At 47.6% G+C, this 21783-nt stretch overlaps 1 protein-coding gene across 6 annotated transcripts in view; it reads left to right on the forward strand.

Moving 5' to 3' along the window:
* C2H7orf57 (chromosome 2 C7orf57 homolog) overlaps positions 1-21783 on the forward strand; it is a 143026-nt gene that overhangs the window by 84708 nt on the left and 36535 nt on the right. For all 6 annotated transcript variants that reach the window (XM_033930469.1, XM_033930466.1, XM_033930470.1 and 3 more), the window contains one exon: positions 8463-8619. In XM_033930469.1, coding sequence (XP_033786360.1) covers positions 8463-8619 — 157 coding nt within the window. The remainder of the gene's footprint in view (positions 1-8462; positions 8620-21783) is intronic.

Genomic DNA, 21783 nt, shown 5'->3' on the forward strand with positions numbered 1-21783 from the left:
ATTGCCCCAGATTTGCAGATTTCAGCCTTGTTGTTGCTGTGGAGCTCCGGTGTAAGATGACTGCAGCTAAGTGTGACTTTATCTACATTTTCACATTTCCCTTGGACTTTATAAAGTTCTGACGAGTGTGTGGATTTTGCACTTGTTACTTTTAGCATGCTGATCTTTTTATCTAAGAAGTGGTTTCCCTTCGGGCTGCAGAATTGCATCATCTGTTATTTCAGTGGCACTGTGGATTTAATTTGATATCTTTCTTTGAATGAAGCCATATAATGAGAAGAGGAGGTTTTTTTTTTTGTTTTTTTTAACCTATGTAGCCAAACTGAATTTTTTTTTCTACTTCTCTAAGATTGGTTGTTTTGAATTAGGCTATGTGAATGTGTGTGGTGGGGCCGTGCAATTTTGGGAGGTTCCCTTCATTTTCCATATAGGGCATATTTGCTATGATTTGAGTGATTTTTTTGTGTCCTTTCCTTATTTAAATTTGGTGATTTCAACTACCTCAACATTGACTGGATAAATGTTACATCAGGGAGTGCTAGGGAGGTTAATTCCTAGATGTCATAAATGACTGCTTCATGGAGCAACTTATCCAGGAACTGTCAAGAAGTAGAGCTATTTTAGATTTGGTCCTTAGGACATAGTGTGGGAGGTAACTGTGTCCGCTGGGAAATTTGAGCTGATAACTGGAGTGACATCGCTAAAGAAATCTATTGTAGCAGCATTTAATTTTTGCAAGGGCGACTATGATAAAATGAGGAAAATGGTTAAAAAGAAGCTAAAAGGGTCTGTAGCAAGGGTAAGAAGTATAAACCAGGCATGGATGTTATTTAAAAATACCATTGTGGAAGCCCAGACTAGATATATTCCACGTTAAAAAAAAAGTGGAACGAAAAGAAAACAAGAGCCAGCTTGGTTAAAAGGTGAAGTTAAAGAGGCTATTACAACCAAGAAAACATCCTTTAAAGAATGGAAAAATGAAGAAAATAAGAAGAGGCATAAGCACTGGCAAGTTAGATGCAAAAAATTGATAAAGAAAGCTAAACGAGAATATGCAGAACAACTTGCCAAAGAGGTAAAAACTCATAGTAACAATTTTTTTAGGTACATCAAAAGCAGAAAACCTGTGAGGAAATCCATGGGACCACTGGATGATCAAGGTGTAAAAGGTGCACTCAGGGAGGGTAAGGCCATAGTGGAGAGACTGAATTAATTATTTGCTTCGGACTTTATGGAAGAAGATGTAAGAAGTCTTCCAGAACCAGAAATAGTTTTCAAGGATGCTGAAATGGAGGAATTGAAAAACTACGAGAGAGGTGATTAAATTTACAGAAGACACTAAGCTGTTCAGCATTGTTGAAACCCCCTTCAGACTGTGAAAAACTACAGGAAGACCTTAGAAAGTTGGAAATCTGGGCATCCAGATGGCAGATGAGATTTAATGTGGACAAATGCAAAGTGATGCATATTGGGAAGAATAATCCAAATCACAGTTACCAGATGTTAGGGTCTAACTTGGGGGTCAGCAGTCAAGAAAGAGATCTGGGTGTCATCGTGGACAATATGCTGAAACCTTCTGCCCAATGTGTGGCGATGGCCAAGAAAGCAAACAAGATGCTAGGAATTATTAGAAAAGGGATGGTAAATAAGACTAAGAATGTTATAATGCCTCTGTATTGCTCAATGGTGCAACCTTACTTTGAGTATTGCGTTCAGTTCTGGTCTTTTCTCTAAAAAATATTGGCCCAAGAAAAGATTCAAATTAGAGCTACCAAAATGATAAATGGGATGGAACTCCTCTCGTATGAGGAAAGACTAAAGAGTTAGGACTTTTCATCGTGGAAAAGAGATGGCTGAGGGGAGATATGATCGAAGTCTACAAAATCCTGAATGGTGTAGAACGGGTGTAAGTGGATTAAGAACATAAGAACATAAGCAGTGCCTCCGCCGGGTCAGACCACAGGTCCATCCCGCCCGGCAGTCCGCTCCCGCGGCGGCCCAAACAGGTCACGACCTGTCTGAATCACCAGAAGGGGCTCCCTTGCCACCTTGGTTTCTCATTGAAGTCCTATCTTCCCATCGAAGTCCTAACCCTCCGGTCTTGCACATGCACGACCTGGTTGGGTTTCTATACTTATTACCTGGTTAGCTTTCTATACTTGTGTTACATCCCAGCTCCTCCCTCAGTATCCCACGATCCCTTTATCCCTCAGGAATCCGTCCAATCCCTGTTTGAATCCTTGTACCGTACTCTGCCTGATCACTTCCTCCGGTAGCGCATTCCAAGTGTCCACGACCCTTTGGGTGAAAAAAAACTTCCTTGCATTTGTTTTGAACCTATCTCCCTTCAGTTTCTCTGAATGCCCCCTCGTACTGCATCAAGATTTACAAAAACTAGGGGATACTCAATGAAGTTACAGAGTAATACTTTTAAAATCAATAGGAGGAAATATTTTTTCACTTAGAGAATAGTTAAGCTCTGGCATGCGTTGTCAGTGGATGCGGCAGGAGCAGTTAATGTAGCTGGTTTTAAAAAAGGTTTGGACAAGTTCCTGGAGGAAAATCCATAAACTGGACTGAAGCTAAGGGGGGACAAGTCCAGGACAAATATCAGGAAGCTCTGCTTCACGCAACGAGTGGTGGACACCTGGAATGATCTCCCAGAGGAGGTTATTGCGGAATCCACCGTTCTAGGATTTAAAAGCAAACTAGATGCACATCTCCTTACGAGAGGCATAGAGGGATATGAGTGACTAAAATTACACCAGGTGTACATCTGGCTGGGCCTCCATGTGTGCGGATCGCCGGATTTGATGGACTGAAGGTCTGATCTGGAGATGGCAGTTCTTATGTTCTAACTGCTTTTGAGACAGACATGGGAGAAGCCACTGCTTGCCCTGGATCGGTGGCATGGAAGGCTGCTACTATTTGTGGTTTTGCAAGGTACTAGTGACCTGGATTGGCCTCTGTGAAGACAGGATACTGGACTAGATGGACCATTGGTGTGATCCAGTAAGGCTATTATTCTTATGTTCATAATACCCTGAATGATAGTCAAGCAGATTAACTCTTTGGCCTTGCAGCCTAAATATTACCGAGCCTGGACTTTGTGTTATTTATTTGTATTCAATTTTCTATACCATTCTCCCAGGAAAACTCAGAATGGTTTACATGAATTTATTCAAACACTCAAGCATTTTTCCCTGTCTGTCCTGGCAGGCTCACTATCTATCTAATGTACCTAAGACAAGGGGGGATTAAGTGATTTGCCCAGGGTCACAAGAAGCTGTGGGTTTGAACCCACAACCCCAGGGTGCTGAGGCTGTAGCTTTTAATCGTTGCACCACATTCTCCGTGTTCTTGAAAAGCATTTTGTTAAATATCAATTTAAACAAGCATGAACACTTACAGTTGTAGATCTTACAGTATTGCTTCTTCAGAATCCATACACTTTTCTGGCATATTCTTTACTTAGGGGAAGCCAGGAATGTATTGCATAGTCCCTATGCAGAGGTAATATGTGCTTTAGATTTTCTCACAAGCTGAATTCTTACTAACAGACTCAAGTTAGGCTAGCAAATCTAAAGTCAGAAGGTCAGCAAACCCAAAGAGCTAGATGCACTAAAGTCTGCGATCATCTAATGATCATCACTAAACCAGTTTTGACTGTAACGATGATTGGATTTGCCGACCCAGTGCACAAAATGGCTCAGTCTGTGGTTTTGTGCACCATCGCTCATTCTCTGATCTGGCCACGAAAATAAGGTCATTAATATTGAAATGCCATGTAAACTAGCAGAGCAATTGATGCTCTAACATGGCTTTCCGATGCATTAAAAAAAGTGATTGCTTTTAGCGATACAAAAAAAAGTGACTAGTCAAGACCAGTCACTTACCTGTTCTACCGACACATATTTATAACATGCCATACCTTTTTTTTAAATGGGCACAGATGCTGTATGTGTGTTAAACAAGCACAATATCTGCCCCATTAAAAAAGAAATGCAAGCTGAGTTGCCACCCCCCCATGACAACTGTGGATTCCCGAAACCCCAACAGAAAGACAGGAGGGATGCCCACTGCCTCCTGCCACCAGATGACCCCCATACCAGGCACTTCCCCAATCATCCCCTACGCTCCATCCTGCCCCCCAAAAAAGGCTATTCCCCTGAATCTCTCTGCAAACATCCCCCCCATACCTTTATCTAATGTTGAAAGCGGGAGGGAAGCCAGTCTGTCCTGCTCTGAGGCCGACCAGTTAAAATTGGCAGGCCTTCCCCTCCCCAGTACATCATGTGATGCAAAGTGAGGGGCCTAAGACCTTGATTGGCTGATTTTCGCTGCCACCAAGGGAGGGGAGGAGTTCACCTGTCAGGAGATAGTGGGCATCCCTCCTGCCATTTTTCCTACCGCAGGTTGCTGAGGCAGGAGGGAGTGGACATCCTGTCTTTCGCGGGGACAGCCATCATCATCGGAGGGGGTTTGGGGACCCGCGGTTGTCATCAGGGGGTTGCAACAGCTGTGGTCAGGGGGGGGGGGGCAGTACGCCTATTTTTATATGGGGGACAGATATTGTGCATGGGTAACATGCACATCTGTGTTCATTTTTAAAAAAAGAAAAGGTTTCCTGCCCCGGACAGCTGAGTGCCAGGAGGCTTGGGGCTTCCCTTGCTGATTCTGTGTATATGTGAGAGTCGCTCTCACAGCGATCCATCGGACGGGAGAGACGGGGATTACAACGAACCTCTGCTCATATTATTTGCATGCAAATTTGTTTGTGCCTCAATCGGTCTTTTGGAATCGGCCAAAAATCAGATCGGAGCAGACCCATGCAGTGTTACCAACCCTGTTTAGTGTATCTAGGTCAAAGTTAGGAGGCCAGCACACTCAAAGTCAGGAGGTCAGTAAAACGGTGACGGGACTAAATCGCGCGAGACAACGGCACGCCGACAACTGAGCGCAGACAACTGAGCGCAAGGTGGACGGCGCGCCGAAGAAAAGCACTATTTTAAAGGGCTCCGACGGGGGTGTGGGAGGGGGAACCCCCCTCACTTTACTTAACAGACATTGCGCTGGCGTTGTGGGGGGTTTGGGGGGTTGTAACCCCCACCTTATACTTAAAACTGAACTTTTTCCCTACAAAACAGGCAAAAAGTTTGGTTTCAAGTATAATGAGGGGGGTTACAACCCCCCAAATCCCCCCCAACGCCAGCGCCATGTCTGTTAAGTAAAATAGGGGGGTTCCCCACCAACACCCCCCGTCGGAACTCTTTAAAATAGTGCTTTTCTTCGGCGCGCCGTCAACCTTGCGCTCAGTTGTCTGCGCGCCGTTGTCTCGCGTGATTTTGTCTATGAACCCAGCAAAACAACCCAAAGTGTAAACACAGATTGGGGAGACAAACTCTCTGTACAGCATGTAGTGTATGTAGTTAAGATGGAATCAGCTTTCTTCATAGAGCTGAAGAAGAAGCAGACGGGCTGCTAAGCCCTCTGGGAATTTGAGTCCACAGAATACACACTGTTTACACAATGTAGAACAAATAATCTATACTTTATTTATACAAGAAACTGCCCTCATGAAATGGGGGCAGAACATTATATCTCTCTTATTTGAATTTCAATGCTGTTAATAAGTATATTTTTAAACTATTTCGTAGTAGTCCTATTAATAAGTTTCAGTTTACTGATTTTGACTTTACCTCATTCATTGTATTTATGTTTATATTTGGTCTTTTTACTACTGTTATGCTGTTAACAAGATTGTAAGTTTTATGCTGAATTATACCTGCTGTATACTGCCTTGGGTGAATCTCTTCATAAAGGCAATTAATAAATCCTAATAAAAAAATAAATACTCTAACCCAGTGTATTGCAAATTGTGTGCCATGGCACACTAGTGTGCCTCTTGAGATTTCAGGTGTGCCGCGGTATACTGGGGAGGAGGAGAGGTGCCTTCTAACTGCCTACAGGACATACCTCTCGCAGTGAGAGGCATGACCTGTAGGCAATCAGCCGATGCCAGTGCCTCTCCTTCTCTCTGGCCCTCTTCCCATCTGGCACCCCCCACTGGTGTCTAAGGGCAAGTCTGGAGTGCATTTGAATATGCGCAGATATCAATGTGATGACATCATGCATGCGCATGACATCATCACAATGACGTCCGCGCACTTCCGGATGCCTCGAGCCGCAACCACTATGTTTAGTGTGCCACGGCTCGAGAAAGTTTGTGGAACATTGCTCTAACCATTATGCTATTACTCTACTGGATTATACCAGTAGATTACTACAAGATTTGCCATTTTAAAAACATTGGAAAGTTTGGTTAGTTATGCTAATTGTGCCTCTCCTTTGCTAGTCGATGAAACAGTAAGAACATAAGAATTGTCATACTGGGACACAGCAAAGGACCATCAAACCCAATATCCTGTTTCCAACAGTAGCCAACCCAGATCCCAAGTACCTAACTAGATCCCAAGTAGTAAAACAGATTTTAAGCTGCTTATCCTAGGAACAAGCAGTGGATTTCCCCAGGCCATCTCAATAATGACCTATGGACTTCTCTTTTAGGAAATTATCCAAACCTTTTTAAACCCTACTAAGCTAACTGATTTTACCACATTGTTCAGCAACGAATTCCAGAGTTTAATTATATGTTGTGTAAAGAAACATTTCTCCAGTCTATTTTAAATTTACTACTTAGTAGCTTCATCGCATGCCCCCTAGTCCTAGTATTTTTGGAAAGAGTAAACAAGTGATACACATCTACCCTTTGTACTCCACTCAGTATTTTATAGATCTCTATAATTTTACCCCCGAATTGTCTCTTCTCCAAGCTTAAAAGCCCTAGACGCTTTAGCCTTTCCTCATAGGGAAGTTGTCCTATCCCTTTTATCATTATCATCGCCTTTTTCTATCCCTTTTCTAATTCCGCTACATCTTTTTGAGATATGGCAACCAGAATTGCACACAATATTCAAGGTCCAGCTTTTACCATAGAATGATACAAGGGCATTATAACAATTTCATCTTTGAATTCCATTCCTTTCCTGATAATTCTAACATTCTATTTGCTTTCCTAGCTGCCACCACACATGGAGCTGAAGTTTCAACGTATCCTCAAAGCTGACACCTAGATCCTTGAACCCTGCATCTCGTAGCTATAGTTCAGGTTCCTCTTTCCCACCTCCATCACTTTGCACTTGCTCTCATTGAACGTCATCTGCCATTTTGATGCCCAGCCTCATTTTTTACACTCCTCTTGTGATTTAAACACTTTGAACAAATTTATGTCATCAGAAAATTTAATTATTTTATTAGTTATTCCCATCTTTAGATCACTGATAAATATGTTAAAAAGCAACATTCCCAGTACAGTCCCCCGAGAAACCCCCCCACCACACTATTTACTCTTCTCCATTGAGAATGTTGATCATTTATACCTAATCTCTGTTTTTGTCTTTCAACCAGTTCTTAATTCATAATAGGATATTACCTCCTATCCCAGGACTCTCTAATTTCACCTTTATCCACTTGTTCATTCATCCCTTCAAAGAAAGTTAGTAGATTGGTGAGGCAAGATTTCCCTTTACTAAATCCATGTTGGCTTTCTCTAATTAATCCAACATTCTGTCATTTTGTTCTGAGCACCAGATCCAGCATTGCTTCTTCCTTTGTACCTACTGTCACCTTTTGACTGAACAGAACACTTTGAAAAGCATCCATAATCTCTACTTTTTTCTGATCCTGCAGCTAGAACTTTCTAATCCGCATCTGGCAGGTTGAAATCACCCAGCAACAGCACCTCCCCTTTCTTTCCCAGCTTTTGGATATTTGCAACCAGATCTTACCAACTTCCTCTGATTGTGTCAGAGGTTTGTAGACAACACCCATGTAGATAGAGGTTCCATCTTCTCTTTTCAAGGTGAACCACGTTGCTTATTTCAGTCGCTTGAATATTGTTTCTCACATACAGAGCTACTCCTCTATCTTTTTGATCATCTCTATCCTTCCTAAAAAGATTATAGCCCGATATGTTCGCGTCCTATCCACAAGAATCACTGAACCATGTCTCTGTGATAGCAACAATATCTAAGTCTGCCTCTAATATCAGGGCTTACAGATCATGAACTTTGTTGCTTAGACTGTGAGTGTTTGTGGTCATTGCTTTTCTGCTACATTTCATTGGTAGTCTAATTTTCTGTATAGTTTTTTTTTTAGTCTCGCTCCCTACTTTGTTGCTAAGAATGTTGTTTACATTGCTTTTTTACTATTGTCACATCTTGACCACTGGAAATGACCTGCATCCATATGCCATCCTCACCTTCTAGTTTAAATGTCTAGAAACATGTTGCCTGAATTTCTCACCAAGGATTAGTTTTCCTTCCATAGTAAGATTCAGTCCATTGTTACAATGTAGTCTTTTTTGTTTTTCCATGTATAGTCATCATAATTTCTTTCCACAGACCAACTTTTCCAAACTACATGGTCCATGAGGATTTTAAGCCTGAACACCAGAGTAACAGATATGAAAGCAGGAGAGGACCCTTTGACTATGATGTTAAGACAGTATGGCAGAGGGACGCAGAGGAGAATGAGAAGGAGAACAAAGAGGAAAAAAAGGTAGTGCTAATATTCAAAAGGACTTAGGCAGTTGACAGCCTATACCAACTGCATAACAAATTTTCTTTTTCTTTAAATTTGCAGTACTAATACATGTAGATAGCTGTAAAAGTCACTAAAGGGGTAATTCTGTAAAGTAGGCAGTAACATTTATGCACCAAGTTATCTGTCTAGCTATTTGTTTAAACTCTTATATACTTCCTATAAGCTTTGAAGAAGCCACTAAAGCAATTTACATCAATTAAAAAACACAAAATATACAATTCCCTCCTCCTTAACCTCTCCTAAAAAATAACACTTATATTCAATAGCAGCTGCCCTTCATCCTGAAAACAACCGGCAGATGATTAAATTGGCCAGAAACAACTCCTGGCTGGTTAAACCACCTGTTTGGGGCTAACTGCTAATTGTCAGTGGTACTTAGCTAGTTAGTGCCACTGAAAATTAGAAGTTAGCGCCAAAATGAAAACTGCCTGTTTTGGGGTGTTCCAGAGACAGAGTTAGCATTCGGCTAGCTAAGTGCTGATATTCAGCATTTAATTGGCCAAGGTCACTGAATAAATAAGACTGCATAAATGTCAGTCCTATATATATGCAGTGGCCCATAGCTGGTTAAGAGCTGAATATCACATTTAACGTGCTATATGTTAGCTGACTCCACAAATCCAGAAATTCAGTGCTGAAGCCCAAACTTGATCTGCCAGTAGTGGTTAATAAAATGCTGAGTGCCACTGGCTAAATATTGGATCCCAGGTTTTTAATCCCTTAAGAAATTGACCATAATTAACCTCCTTTCTCAAATTCCCAGGCAACTTGTTCCATAACTCTGGAACCACAAGAGAAAAAGCCTGTGCTCCCCACCTCACCAACAGCATAAACTTCACAGATGGAATATACAAAAAGCACCCTTACTGGAGCACAAATGGAGCACTAGTGCGTAGGGGATCAGTTTCAGAGACAGATACCCCAGACTTTCACCATTGAAGGTACAAAACACCAAACCCAGGAACATGAACTTTATCCGAGCTGTGACTGGCAACCAGTGAAGAGTGCACAGCAGTGGGTATGCTGATAACCACCCTTGTATTTTAAATATTAACTGTGCTGTTGCATTCTATACCTTCTGGAGATGGTAACGTAGATACCCTGACAGCCCTACATACAGTGTATTACAATAATCCAGTGTCTTGCAAACTTTGCGAGCTGTGGTACACTAAATAGCGACCGTGGCTCGAGGGCACCCAGAAGTGTGCAGATGTTGATGCGATGACATCACGCATCGACATGATGGGACATGATGACATCACACATATGTGTAATGTCATCATGTTGACGTTCACGCATGCGCAGAGGCCCTCCAGATAGGACCCTAAGCTTCCAGTGGGGTGCTGAAAAAGAAGTAGTGTGTAGAGGAGGAGAGAGGCCCAGGATGAGGAGAAGCAATGGTAACTGCTGACTGCCTACAAGATGTGCCTCTCGCTGGCACCTCTCCTCCCTGTCATCTCGTGATACACCTAAAATCTCATGCGGCACACAGTTTGTGATACACTGCAATAGTCCAAAAATGCATAAATGCATGTAAATGAATAGAATACTAGCATACTCGTATATACCAACATTCCACCTGAGTTATTTGTAACTAACATATATCTTTTATAGCATGTAGTTTATAGGTGGGTATGTATACAGGGGTGATATTTGTGCAGACCACAGAGTTGCATGCATTACTTTTAGAATACTATAAATTACATATGTTTCTTAAGAACACTGATGCACATGCTTTTATCAGCTCTATGGCTGGCATAAATGTTTGCACTAAATGCATATGCATGTATCTACCTTTATAGAAAAGGCTCCTACCATAGTAACATACTAAATGACGGCAGATAAAGACCTGAGTGGTCCATCCAGTCTGCCCAACCATATATGCTCTATAAATTGATTTAGTTTAAATGGTCCTTTTTCTAAGATATTTCTGGGCCAGAAACCCAGAGCCCTGCCCAGTAGTGTGCTTAGGTTCCATCTACTGGAGTCTCCATCACTCCAGCCCATCTTACCATCCCAGCCATTGAAACCCTCCCCAGCCCGTCCTCAATCCATATACGGGACACAGGCCATGCAAGCCTGCCCAGTACTGGCCTTAGTTCCTTCAAAGTATACCCATTATTTTCTGATTAGAGAGATCCTCTGTGTTCATCCCACGCTTGTTTGAACTCTGTCACCATCTTCTTCTCCACCACTTCCTCGGTAGCGCATTCCATGCATCAACCACCTTCTCCGTAAATAAGAATTTTCTAACATTACTCTTTAATCTACCAACCCTCAGCTTCAAATTATGCCTTCTGGTTTTACCATTTTCCTTTCTCTGGAATAGATTTTGTTCTACGTTAATACCTTTGAAGTATTTGAACGTCTGAATCATAACTCCCCTGTTCCTTCTTTCCTCTAGGCTTTACATATTCAGGGCTTCCAGTCTCTCCTCATACGTCTTCTGGCACAAACCTCCTACCACTTTTGTCGCCTTCCTCTGGACCGCTTCAAGTCTTTTTATGTCCTTCGCCAGATGCGGTCTCCAAAATTGAACACAATACTCCAAGTGGGGCCTCACCATCAACCTGTACAGGGGCATCAACATCTTCTTCTTTAGCAACTCTCCAGACTTGCATAGGCATTTTACAAGCGGGTTATATCTCATCATAACCTGCAGGTGGAGACTGAGACAAAACTTTGGAATGGTACTTAATACCCCCTAATTACCTCAGTCTTCTCTCAGTCTCCAGCAGGTGTGAGTGAGTTGTACTCATCTCCTTTTTGTAGGGCTGTTGGAGTTTGTTCATGACCCCTAGTCCCTGTTTTTGTGCTGGACTAAGCTTGGGTGGGCCCTGTTTTGGGGTCTGTCTGACCTCAGGGGTGTCAAACCTGGCGGGTCTCGTGATGGGTCCTTCCCCTGCTTTCCTCCACCTCCCTAACATTTTTATAGAGGTGCCTCAGCAGTAAGCCTTGCCCCTAATTCAAGCAATGCATACTGCTTTGAGAGCCAGTGGAGTCTGTTCTGTGTTTAAAAAAAAAAAATCCTGAGGCAGTGCTGAATTGAAGGGTTCCTTTCCTTTTAAATTTAATGTATTTTACTGTATTTTTCAACTAACCGGCATTTTTCTTTTGTTAGGTCACGTATGGAGCAATGAGCACTTCACAGGGGAAGAAGTGCTCATTTTGCACCAGGCATGAGGCACTCGCGGCTAGCCTTTGTAAGCGCTGCATGGGCGGAAGCGGTGGAGGAGCTTCGTCGGCAGTGGATGCTGGAGGCTAGGGCTTCCCGCCGAAAGTGCCTCGTGAGTTGACAGCTGACAATGGGGAGGCCCAGTCTTTCCCAGCCGCCCATGGAGGGATTTCCTCAGCTGCCCACGGTGAGGGTAAAAAGGATTCCCTTATCACCAAAGCGGCTGGGGATTCCCTGAGAGCTGTTTCTCTCAAAGCTGATTCCGGCTTGCCTGCTTTAGCAGCTGCGACAGTTCAGGCTTCCCAGCCACTATAGACCCCGGAGGGGTTATTTTCAGCTGCAACTTCGCCATCTTTGGCGGGAAGACCCTCCAGTTGCTCTGCAGCCTCAGGTGACCTTCCCCCTGTCTTGGAAAAACAGGGGCAGATTTTAGCTGGGTCCCCTGTAGTGGCAGGGAGTCCCTTGGGGCCGCCAGGGTTTTTTTTCCCCAGATTTATTTTTTACTTTATGCAGAGCTTATTTTCAGGCAGCCGGGGTTTCTGCGTTTGCCCCATGGGGTCTGGGAGGGTGTTCCTCCACACCCCCTGCGGCTCTGCCCCCCTCTACATCTTTACCCCTCTACATCTGCCCCCCTCTGCCTCCTCCCTCGTCCAAGTGCCCGCTGGTTGCTTGGGACGAAGATTTGTGGTCTGAGGAGCATGTAGACTTTCGTGAGTACCTGAACCCTTGGGGAGACCTCCATGATCCTCTTGAGAGGATGGCCGCTGGTACTGGGGTTTTGGTTTTTTCGTCTACCAGCAAGGAGGCGTCCGTCGTGTGCCTTTTTCAGAGACACGAGCTCCTAGTTCTAATTCAGTAAGTCTCCTCGTGTTGCGCTTTGAGGATGTGCCACCTGAGACCCCGTGTGTGGATGATCCTCTTCTAAAAGGGATCCGCTCTGCGTCCCGCTGTTTTCCTATGCATCAGGATATTCGGGATGTTATCCAGGAGCAGTGGAATACACTGGAGGCGCCGTTTCAGTTTACGCGCTCCATAACTCATTTGTATCCCTGGAGTGGGGATAGGGCTACCTTGAAGAAGCCAGTTGTGGATGCGGTGGTCTCAGCTATTGCTAAACGGCATACTGTGCCCATGGAAGGCAGTTCTGCTTTATGGGACTCTGAGGAGCGTAATTTGGAGACCATTCTTAAGTAGAATTTTAATGTCTCTGCCTTGGGAGTCCAGGCGGCTATTTGCAGGGGGCTCATAGCTTGGGCCATTTTTTATTGGGCCAAGCGTGTCCTTGTCCATGAGTCTGATGACTGGGCCTTGTTGGATCAGGAGGTGGCAAAGATTGAGATGGCAGCCGACTTTTTAAGTCGTCACATATTAGATCCCGGAGAGTGGTGTCTAAGTCACGTGGCTTTTCAGTTGATAGTGCAAGCTTGAGGTCAGCCCCTCATGGACCTGATGGCCACGAGTATCAATGCCAAAACACCCCGCTTCTTCAGTCGCTGTTGAGACAGGCTGAGGGTTTGGATGCTCTGGTCCAGCCATGGCCAATGGAAGATCTGGTGTACATGTTCCCTCCATGGCCATTAGTAGGCAGAGTTCTTCACATCTGGGTCTTGTGATTCTGGTGGGGCTGGATTGGCCCAGACGTCCGTGGTATGCAGACCTGGTGAGGCATCTGGTAGTGAATCCTCTGCCTCTCTCGCCCGACCTTCTGACTCAGGGTCCTATTCCCATGTTCGATCCAGGTCCCTTTTGCCTTACGACTTGGCTCTTGAAAGGGAATGTCTAGGTAAGAAGGGATATTCAGATAGAGTCATCTCTACCCTTTTGGGGTCCCGGAGACTTTCCACTTCTCAAGCTTATGTTCGGGTTTGGCGTACATTTGAGGAGTGGTGTGTTGCGTGTAGAGTGGTCTCTTTTTGCGCTTCTCCGCCTAACATCTTAGAGTTCTTGCAGGATTGCCTGAACAGGGGCCTGGCTTGGTCTTCTCTTCGGGTTCAGCTTGCGGTCTTGTCAGCCTTTCGGGGGTTGTTACAGGGTCAGCGTCTGACTGCCATTCCTGATGTCATTCGCTTTTTGCAGGCGACCAAGTTGCTCAAGCCTCCCGTTAGACCAGGGGTGTCCAACCTACGGCCCGAGGACCGCATGCGGCCCAGTGAAGGACGATGCAGTGCTTCCCTCTGCGGCCAGTGAAGGACGATGAAGGACGATGCAGTGTTTCCTGCATGCGGCCCGGTCAAGGACGATGCAGTGTTTCCCTCTGCTGCCCCCTGGTGTTTACTGTCTTGACGGCTCCCTCCTCTGTCTTGCTGCAGAGTTTGCACGTTTGTGCAGCTCCAGAAACATTTTTTTCGACCAATGCGGCTCAGTGAAGCCAAAAGGTTGGACACCCCTGCGTTAGACTGTCTGTTCCTTCCTGGGATCTTAATCTGGTCTTGTCTGTGCTGGTGCGCCCACCCTTCGAGCCTTGGGGGCCTGCACATTGAAGGACCTTGCTCTTAAAGCGGTCTTTTTGTAGCAATTACTTCTGTTAGACATGTTTCTGAGTTGCAGGCTTTCTCTTGTAGGTCTCTGTTCCTGGAGTTTTCTAGGCAATGGGTTATTTTGCGGACTATTCCTTCCTTTCTTCCTAAGGTAGTTTCTCCTTTTCATGTCAATCAGTCTGTGGTCCTCATGTCAATCAGTCAGTGGTGCTGGGTTCTCAGGACGGATCTACAGAGCAGAATCAGTTGCACAAGTTGGATGTTTCTTTGGTTCTTCGCTCTTATGTCCGAAGGCCCCAGGAGTTCAGAAAGTCAGATCGTCTCTTTGTGCTTCTAGCGGGTCCTCGTAAGGGGGATGGCGCTTCCAAGGCTACCATTGCGTGCTGGATCAAGGAAACTATTGCTTACGCATACCTTCTTCAGAAGAAGCCTGTTCCGGATTTCCTCAAGACTCTTTCCACTAGGAGTCAGGCAGCTTCTTGGGCTGAGTCTTCGCTAGTGCCTCCAGTGGATATTTGTAAGGCTGTTGTTTGGTCTTCCTTGCATTCCTTTGTCACAGACTACGGTGTGGACATTCAGGCGTGTCGGGACGCAGTGTTCAGTGAGCGTGTTCTGGTGTTGGCACTTCGGGGGTCCCACCCATGATGAGGACTGCATTGGTACATCCCGCTTATAAGATGCCTATGCCGGTCTGGATAGTTGCTAGGAAGGAGATATTAGTTTCTTTCCTGCTAATTTACTTTATCCCAGGACAAGCATGATATTCCCAGGACAAGCACTTTATCCCAGGACAAGCATGATATTCTCACATGTGGGTGACGTCATCTACGGAGCCCCAGCGCGGACAGCTTTTCAAGCAAACTTGATTGAAGTTTCAAGTTTACTACACTGCACCACGCATGTGCATGCCTTCTTGCCCACTAGAGGGCGTATCCCCACCTCGTGGTCCTCAGTTCAGTCTTTTCCGCGGAGCCAGAAGCCCTGTGAAAATTGTGCTCTTCGTGTTTAGCCTTCTGACACCGCGGCTGAGGGGTTTTTTCTCGGTCGCTGTGCTTATTTTGGTTTTTTCTTTTATTGTGTATCGAGTTTCGTCAAAAAAAAAGAAAAAAAAAAAATCTTTTATTTTCTTCCGTCGGCTCCGGGGGCTCCCGGTAGTCGCGGCCGCGGGACCTCGTTTGTTCCCGGATGGATTTCGTGTCCATGTCCCGTCCCTTGACGGGTTTTAAAAAGTGCACCCGGTGCGATCGCCTCCTTTCAATTACCGATCCTCACCGGTGGTGCTTGCTTTGTCTGGGCCCTGAGCACCCGACGGATTCTTGTACTCGGTGCTCTACTTTTCAACACAGGGCCCTCCGCCGCCGTCGCGCTCGGATGGCGGAGCTCTTTGCGGTGGACACCGGGGCGGGGAAGGCCTCTACGTCGGCCTCGGCTTCGGCCCCGGCCTTGACCTCGGCCTCGTCTCCCTCGACCTCGCCCTGACAGCCCGCTTCGTCGAAGCCGGTCTCTTCGACCCCGAAGTCGACGAAGGGTAAGTCCCCACTTCCTTCTTCTCTTCCAGCCTCGAAGAAGCCATCCTCTGGATCATCGACAGGGGCGGGTGGGTCGTCCTTGGCCCCGCTCCGAGCGTCGAAGTCGGGTGCCCCGCGGGAATACTCGAGACCGAGGTCGCCCTCGAGGGAGCACCCGCCGGCCTCGGATCTACCTGCCATGATGGCGGTACCGGCCTTTCAGGACTTACTCCGTGCGCTTATTACCTCGGAGCTGTCCGGTGCCCTCGCGCACCTCCAGCCGCCTTCGGTGGCCCCGGCGTCGGCGGCCTCGGTCTCGGTACCCTTGACTTCGGCCCCCGGGACGGCTTCGGCCTCGACCCCGGCCTTGCCTTTGACTTCGGCTGACCAGCCTGAGCGGAGCGTGCGGCCTCGGGACAAGGGGCGGAGGGTTCGGAGGATCTCTTCCTCTTCGACCTCGTCGAGGTCCTCCCGGGGCTCCTCGCCCTCGGGTCGGCCTCGGGCGAAGCGTCGGTTGAGGAAGCCCAAACGTCAACGGGTTTCTCCTTGACGACGCGGTCACTCCTCGCCGACCGGGGCCGAGACCCTTCGGGTCTCCGAGCTTCGCCTCGATAATCCGAGGCTTCTCCGTTCCTCCGAGGTTGAGTACTCGAGGGACTCTTCGCCGAGACGGAGGGGGCGTGCCTCGATCCCTCATACCCTGGGGACTTCTCGCAGGGGTTCCTCGGGGCGTGGCCGGTCCCCGACCCCATCGAGGTCGCTTGGTGCGGCCTCTTGGGGTTCGGGTTCGGGCACGGGGAGGGAGCCTCGTTATTCCCGTGAGGCTTCCCCTTCCTTCTTGGCGACGAGGGCTTCTCGTTCTCCCTCGCCTCCTTCGAAGCCCTCTTCCTTTTCCAGATTTGTCCTTGATATGGGAAGAGCCTTGGACCTTGATCTGGCGTCAGGGTCTCAATATTCGAAGGAATTTTTGGAGGAGCAGGATTTGCCCTCTCCTCCCAGAGAGACCCCCCGGCTGCCTCTTAACAAGGTTCTGCACCAGACCTTCCTGAGGAACTTGGACTCCCCTCTTACAGTCACAGCTGTTCCATCTAAGATGGAGTCGAAGTACCGCACAGTCCCCTGCAAGGGCTTCGATAAAGCGCAGTTGTCTCACCAGTCGTTGCTGGTGGAATCGGCGTTGAAAAAGTCCCAGCCTTCTCGGGTCTCGGCTGCGACCCCCCCCGGGCGGGAAGGGCGGACCCTGGACAAGTTTGGTCGTCACCTCTATTCTAACTCCTTGATGGCCGCCAGGGTCCTTAATTACGCATTCACCTTCTCCTCCTATTTGAGGCAGATGGTCAAGGCGTTGCCCAGGTATTATGGAGTCATGCCTGATTCCCATAAGGAGGATTTTGGCGCCTTTATGGCCAATCTATCCCAGCTGCGCCTCTACCTCTTTCACGCAGTCTACGATGCCTTTGAGTTGGCCTCTCGCGTATCTGCCTTTGCGGTGGTGATGCGCCGTCTCGCGTGGCTTCGTGCGTTGGATATGGACCCGAACTTGCAGGAACGTCTGGCCAACCTTCCCTGTGTTGGCTCCGAGTTGTTCGATGAGTCCTTGGAGGTGGCGACCAAACGCTTGTCTGAACATGAGCGCTCTATCGCCTCATTGGTCCGTCCTAAACCCCGGGCCCCGCCGCAGAAGCCGTTTAGACCTCCTCCGCGGCGGTACCCGCAGAAGTTGACACCGGCCTTCTCCAGGCCTCCTCCCCGGCGTCCCCAGCAGCAGGGCAGAGCATCCCAACCAAAGCCTCAGGCGCAGGGAGCGTCTAAACCCGCTCCGTCTTTTTGACGTGATGCGCGGTTGGGGGCGGGCCCCCTCCGCACGGTCAAAAGACCCCCTTCCTATCGGGGGCCGATTGCAGGCCTTTCTTCCAGCCTGGGCCGAGATCACGTCGGACGCTTGGGTGCTCCGGATCATCTCCGAGGGCTACTCGCTGAACTTCTTAGCCACGCCACCGGAACATCCGCCGGGGGCTTCTCTTTGCTGTCGAGACCAGCTTCCTCTTCTCCTGTCAGAGGCCAGGTCCTTGTTGGGCCTTCGGGCGGTGGAGCCGGTGCCCCAGAACCAAAGGGGACGGGGGTTTTACTCCCGTTACTTTTTGGTCCCGAAGAAGACAGGGGACTTACGCCCCATTCTGGACCTCCAGAGGCTCAACAAGTTCCTTGTCCGGGAGAAGTTCCGTATGTTGTCTCTTCCAGTCCTTTACCCTCTGCTAGACTCGGGGGACTGGATGTGCTCCCTGGACCTAAAGGAAGCATATACGCATGTTCCGGTGCATCCCGCCTTCCGCCAGTTCTTACGGTTCCAGGTGGGGGAGTTGCACCTCCAATATCGCGTCCTTCCCTTCGGGCTGGCCTCGTCTCCTCGGGTCTTCACGAAGTGTATGGTGGTGGTCGCGGCTGCCCTGAGATCTCAGGGGCTGCAGGTCTTCCCCTACCTGGACGATTGGCTGATCAAGGCTTCATCCCGGGAGGGGGTTATCTCAGCGACCCGACAGACTATCATTTTTCTTCAGCGTCTGGGGTTCGAGGTAAATTTTCCCAAATCGCAGCTGTGCCCGGCTCAATCCCTTCAGTTTATCGGGGTCGTGCTGGACACGGTTCGCCTTCGTGCGTTCCTTCCCTCGTTGAGACTGGAGGCTCTGCTTTGCCTAGCCCGTCAGATTTTGCGGCAGCGCTCCGTTTCTGCACACAGGCTGATGATTCTGCTCGGCCACATGGCTTCAACAGTTCATGTCACGCCGTTTGCCTGATTGCATCTGAGACTCCCTCAGTGGACCTTGGCCTCCCAGTGGCGTCAGGATCGAGACCCGCTCTCCCTTCCTGTAACGGTGACTCCTTCCTTGAGACGATCGCTCCGTTGGTGGACCAACTCTTCCAATCTTTCCGGGGGTTTGCTCTTTCGCGTCCCTCCACATCGCAAGGTCCTGACCACGGACTCTTCGGAGTACGCGTGGGGAGCTCACCTCGACGGTCTGCGGACTCAAGCGCTATGGTTGGCGGAGGACCGTCTTTGTCACATCAATGTTTTGGAGCTTCGTGCCATTTTTCTGGCAGCTCGAGCGTTCGGTCATCTGCTGCGCAATCAGGTGGTCCTGGTACGGACAGACAACCAAGTGGCAATGTATTATGTCAACAAGCAAGGGGGGACGGGTTCTTGGTCCCTGTGCAGGGAAGCTTTGCGCCTTTGGGAATGGGCGACCTCCCAGAACATCTTCCTGCGGGCGGTTTACATTCAGGGAGAGAAGAATTGCCTGGCCGACAAACTCAGTCGTCTTCTCCAGCCGCACGAGTGGTCGCTGAACTCCCGAGTCCTGCGCGAGGTCTTCCACCGCTGGGGGACTCCTCAGGTGGATCTGTTTGCCTCCCCGGAGACTCGCAAACTGCCCCTCTATTGTTCACGGATTTACTCCCGGGACCGTCTCGAGGCAGACGCCTTCCTTCTCGACTGGGAAGGGAGGTTCCTTTATGCGTTTCCTCCTTTTCCTCTGATCTTGAGGACATTGGTTCACCTCAAGTCATCCAGAGCCACTATGATTCTCATTGCGCCTCGTTGGCCTCGTCAGCACTGGTTCTCCCTGCTTCTTCAACTCAGTACCAGGGAGCCTCTACTTCTGCCTGTGTTTCCCTCTCTGCTGTCTCAGAGTCGGGGTTCACTGTTGCATCCCAATCTTCAGTCATTACATCTGACGGCTTGGTTTCTTTCCCCCTGACTTCGGCGGTCAGGGAGGTGTTGGAAGCCTCGCGCAAGGCCTCGACGCGGCTTTGTTATTCCCAGAAGTGGACCAGATTTTCATCCTGGTGTGCCTCGCACCATCTGGATCCGAGTTTGGTTTCGGTGTCCTCGGTTCTGGAATATTTGTTGCATTTGTCCAAGTCTGGGCTGAAGACGACTTCCATCCGGGTACATCTCAGTGCTATTGCCGCTTTCCATCGGCATCTAGAGGGTCGTTCTCTCTCTCTTCATCCTCTGGTGGTTCGTTTCATGAGGGGTTTAGTTAATGTTAATCCTCCTCTGAAACCTCCTCCTGTGGTTTGGGATCTTAATGTGGTCTTGGCTCAGCTGATGAAACCTCCTTTTGAGCCGATTGATAAGTTGCGCTCACGTCGGCTCGTCGGATTAGTGAGCTTCAGGCTTTGGTTGCGGACCCGCCCTTTACTGTGTTCCATCATGACAAGGTGGTTCTTCGCACCCATCCTAAATTTCTACCTAAGGTTGTGTCTGATTTCCACCTCAATCAGTCTATTGTTCTTCCGGTGTTCTTTCCGAAGCCCCACTCTCATCCTGGAGAGGCTGCGCTTCACACGCTTGACTGTAAGAGGGCGTTGGCTTTTTATCTCCAACGTACCAAGTCTCATCGGAAGGTTCTTCAATTGTTTTTGTCCTTTGATCCTAATCGGTTGGGACATCCTGTTTCCAAGCGCACCTTGTCCAACTGGTTGGCTGCTTGTATTTCTTTTTGCTATGCTCAGGCTGGTCTCACGCTCCATGGTCGAGTCACGGGGCATAAGGTCAGGGCTATGGCAGCTTCTGTTGCTTTCCTCCGGTCTACTCCTGTTGCGCATGCAGATTTTGTTTTTTCTGCGGGTTCTAGTATTTTTCTAGAGTCGGGGAGAATTGAAGAACAGCAGCTGGGATCTCTCTTTTGCATTTTCCAACAGCATTTAGTTATATTAGTTGTTAATCCTGTTCGAAGTCTTGTCTATTTCTGTTTACAGTTCTTAGTTTTGCTTGGCTATTCGGCAGACTGAGGTAATTAGGGGGAGTAACCTATTAAGTACCATTGCAAAGTTTTGTCTCAGTCTCCACCTGCTTGTCATGATGAGATAGAACCCACTTGTAAAATGCCTATGCTGGTCTGCAGAGGCTAAAATAAAGTACATTAGCAGGTAAGAACCTAATTTCTCCTTTCTTCTACTGGTCACGCCTCTCTCTATACAGCCTAGCATCCTTCTGGCCTTGTCACTGTTTCTTCACCTTTAGATCTTCAGACACTATCATCCCAAGGTCCCTCTCCCCATCCGTGAATATCAGCCTCTCACTTCCCAGCACATATGGCTCTTTCCAATTTCTAATCCCCAAATGCATTATTCTGCATTCTTTGCATTGAATTTTAGTTGCCAGATATTAGACCATTCTAACTTTTGCAGATCCTTTTTCATGTTTTCCTCTCCTTCCTCAGTGTCTACTCTGTTATAAATCTTGGTATCAACCGAAAAAAGGCAAACGTTTCCTTCTAGCCCTTCGGCAATGTCGCTCACAAACATATTAAACAGGATCGGCCCCAGCAACAATCCCTGAGGGACTCCACTACTCACCTTTCCCTCCTGCTGAAATCTAAGTAAATTATATCTAGCATATGCCCTTGATCCAATTCTCCAGTCACCCAATCAAAGAATTCAATCAGATTCGTCTGGCATGATTTACCTTTTGTAAAACCATGTTGCCTCGGTTCCCTTAACCCATTTGATTCTAGGAATTTCACTATCCTTTCTTTCAGCAACGCTTCCATTATTTTTCCAATAACCGAGTGAGGCTTACCGGCCTGTAGTTTCCCACTTCATCTCTGCGACCACTTTTTTGAATAGGGACCACATCCACTCTTCTCCAGTCCCCAGGAACCACTCGCATCTCCAGAGATTTGTTGAACAAATCTTTAATAGGACCCACCAGAACCTCTCTCAGCTCCCTCAATATCCTGGGATGGATCCCGTTTGGTCCCATCGCTTTGTCCACCTTCAATTTTTCAAGTTGTTCATATACACTTTCTTCCATGAACGACACGGTATCTACTCCATTCTCGTGTGTAACTTTGTCAGACAATCTCGGTCCTTCTCCAGGATCTTCTTCCGTGAACACAGAACAAAAGTATTTGTTTAACATGTTTGCTTTTTCCTCATCACTCTCCACATGTCG

The sequence above is a fragment of the Geotrypetes seraphini genome, chromosome 2 (assembly GCF_902459505.1).
Source record: "Geotrypetes seraphini chromosome 2, aGeoSer1.1, whole genome shotgun sequence".
NCBI classification, from domain to species: Eukaryota; Metazoa; Chordata; class Amphibia; order Gymnophiona; family Dermophiidae; genus Geotrypetes; species Geotrypetes seraphini.